Source organism: Pollachius pollachius (genome assembly GCF_949987615.1).
Source record: "Pollachius pollachius genome assembly, chromosome: 6".
Lineage (NCBI taxonomy): Eukaryota > Metazoa > Chordata > Actinopteri > Gadiformes > Gadidae > Pollachius > Pollachius pollachius.
Genome location: NC_136939.1, coordinates 2,173,019 through 2,175,518, shown reverse-complemented (window position 1 = coordinate 2,175,518; position 2,500 = coordinate 2,173,019). Strand labels below are relative to the sequence as shown.

Here is a 2,500-nt window from a genome sequence, read left to right as displayed (position 1 = left end):
TTGAATAGAGCGAGCAAGAAGGAGAGACAGACAGATTGAGAGACAGATAGAGAGACAGACACAGACAGACAGAAAGAGAGTCAGACTGAGAGTCAGAGAGACAGACAGACAGATAGAGAGAGAGAGAGAGAGAGAGAGAGAGAGAGAGAGAGAGAGAGAGAGAGAGAGAGAGAGAGAGAGAGAGAGAGAAAGAGAGAGAGAGATGTGTAGGAGGCTGAGGTCTTTGTGGGGAAACTCTGACTGTGTTCACGACTCTCACCACCAAAAGGTTAAACACCCTGAGATCCTATCTGGGGTCTAAACCCATGACTGCTGCTCTGGATCAAAAGGCACTGCGGCAGGCAGTGGAGGTGGGTGACACACAGCACAAAGGCCAACTGCTCTCTCATTATCAGTTTCAACATAAACACAAAAGTGGAAACACTCAGTGTTCAGTCACACAGTGTTACAACAAAGCTGGAGAAACATTTAGGGCATTTAGCATTTTATCCAAAGCGACTTACAATAAGAACATTTGTCTGAAGAAGGAGAAACAACAATATATCTCTGTCGGTACAGTAAGGATGTTCACAGAACCAAGGGCCTAGCACTAACCATCACTAGGGTTAACCCATTCACCGTATACAACAGAGATAGCTAGGGTAACATAAAAATGACAAATGAAATGAGTCAGATCTCAAAATATCTGTCTTTGCAGAGTTGTTGTTTGTTCGAGCAGAAATCTGAGCGTTATACATCGTCTACACAGAATAATAAACACCTCCATGAAGTGCTCAGCTTCTGTTTAGAGAGGGCAGCCCAGCAGCCGGCCTGCCTCTAAATCACGACACACCGCAGCATGTACTTACGACTTAAAGAGGAGTCTTAACGGCGAGAAAACCAAACTGGCCGTCAGGGTGTGTGTAGGCGCGGGTGTCACTGAACACCAAACACCGGCCTTTATGTAATGCTGAGCACCGTCCCCTGCCATCGCTGGAGCCAAGACCAAGAGTTTGGTTCTACTGCTGGCTGCCAGCGCGTGGCCGGACTCAGCCCAGAGCCCGACTCGGCATGGGTGCATGGTAGGGTGGGTGCATGGGTGCATGCTACATGGCTACATGCTACTTGGGTGCATGGCTACATGCTACATGGCTACATGCTACACAGGTGCATGGCTACATGGGTGCAATGCTGCCTGGGTGCATGCTACCCTGGGTGCATGCTGCACGCTACACGTGCACATGCTAGATGGTGTCAGGGTGGGTGTGCGGGTGCGGGCACGTGAAGCGATTCCTGGAACCAGAGCCCACGCGTCCCCACGCTGAGGGACCTGAACGTCGCACCCTGAGCCCCTGTGGTTGGTGTGGGGCCTCGCTAACCACACCTCCATCTGAGCCCTCCTCAAACCCGCCCCCCCCCCCCCCCCCCCCCCCCGAGCGAGTGAAGCACTCAGAGGCTGCGGGGGCTTACCCTGGCGTCAGATGTCGAGTGTAGCCGTGAGATTCCTGACCCCTGACTCGGTGGTATTAAAAAGTTTCCACCGCGGCGGTTTGATTCGCTCGCTGCCGTAGGGTGAAATATCTAAAGGACACAGCTTCTGCACGCCGTGTTTACTGTCATCACACATGTTGACGGGGGTTCTCTGTGCTTTTTCCAAGAGTTGCCGAGGTAGTGGAGTGAGGGAAGGCCGGTTTAGCGGCCGCAGGGGTCCTCGGTTGAACACTCAGGCCTTCAGCCTGCCTGCAGGTGTCCTGACATCAGCTGGGAGACGCCTCAACCCCTGCTTGCTATTTTTATGACGTTTCTCTGCATTCATCTGTCAGGCGCTCTGTGTATAGGTGTCTGCCGGATGACCAAAGAGCTACCCAGTTATACTTGAGATGCACTGCAGGGTGTGATCCAGCGTGAACAAAAGCCAAACACCACAAGAGGAATGCCTTGGCTCTGTCTCGCTAAAGAAACGCGAGATGAGTGCAACTCACATGCAAGATCAACATAACTTCCACAGACGTCAGACTTAAATGCAAAAGTGTATGACGTTAAGAGACCCGTCATATTCGTCAAACACATTCACACTTTATTTATTCTGCAATTATGTCATTATCGCTGCACATACGCCCTCATTCTGGCATACTGTACGTCTCTCTGTATCTTTATGTGTCTCTGTACATCTCTGTGTCTCCGTGTGTCTGTGTTTCTCTGTGTCTCCGTACATTTCTGTGTGTCTCTGTGACTCTATGTTTCTGCTTGTCTCTGTATGTCTCTGCATGTCTACACTCTTTCCTCTGAACACCACCGAAGGGGAAGGTGAACCACATTCCACTGCAGGCTGCATGCAAATCATTCGCTTCGTGTCATTTGACTTCTGAATAATAAACACACAGACAACAAGAGGGACATGAACGCACCTTAATGAGCTCGGGCCGGAGGTTGACAGTGTGGAGCCAGTCCTTGAGCTTGGGGTAGCTGTCCAGCGCTGTGGGTCGATCGCTCGCCGACACTTTCTGCTTGAACTGCAGTT

At 51.0% G+C, this 2,500-nt stretch overlaps 1 protein-coding gene across 3 annotated transcripts in view; it reads right to left on the bottom strand.

Moving 5' to 3' along the window:
• Positions 1–2,500, bottom strand: part of ksr1a (kinase suppressor of ras 1a) — a gene marked incomplete at its 3' end in the record, with an annotated part of 35,834 nt that overhangs the window by 20,167 nt on the left and 13,167 nt on the right. For all 3 annotated transcript variants that reach the window (XM_079738691.1, XM_079738689.1, XM_079738690.1), the window contains exon 2: positions 2,388–2,500. This exon is cut by the window's right edge and continues 28 nt beyond it. In XM_079738691.1, the coding sequence (XP_079594817.1) occupies positions 2,388–2,500 (113 nt within the window). The remainder of the gene's footprint in view (positions 1–2,387) is intronic.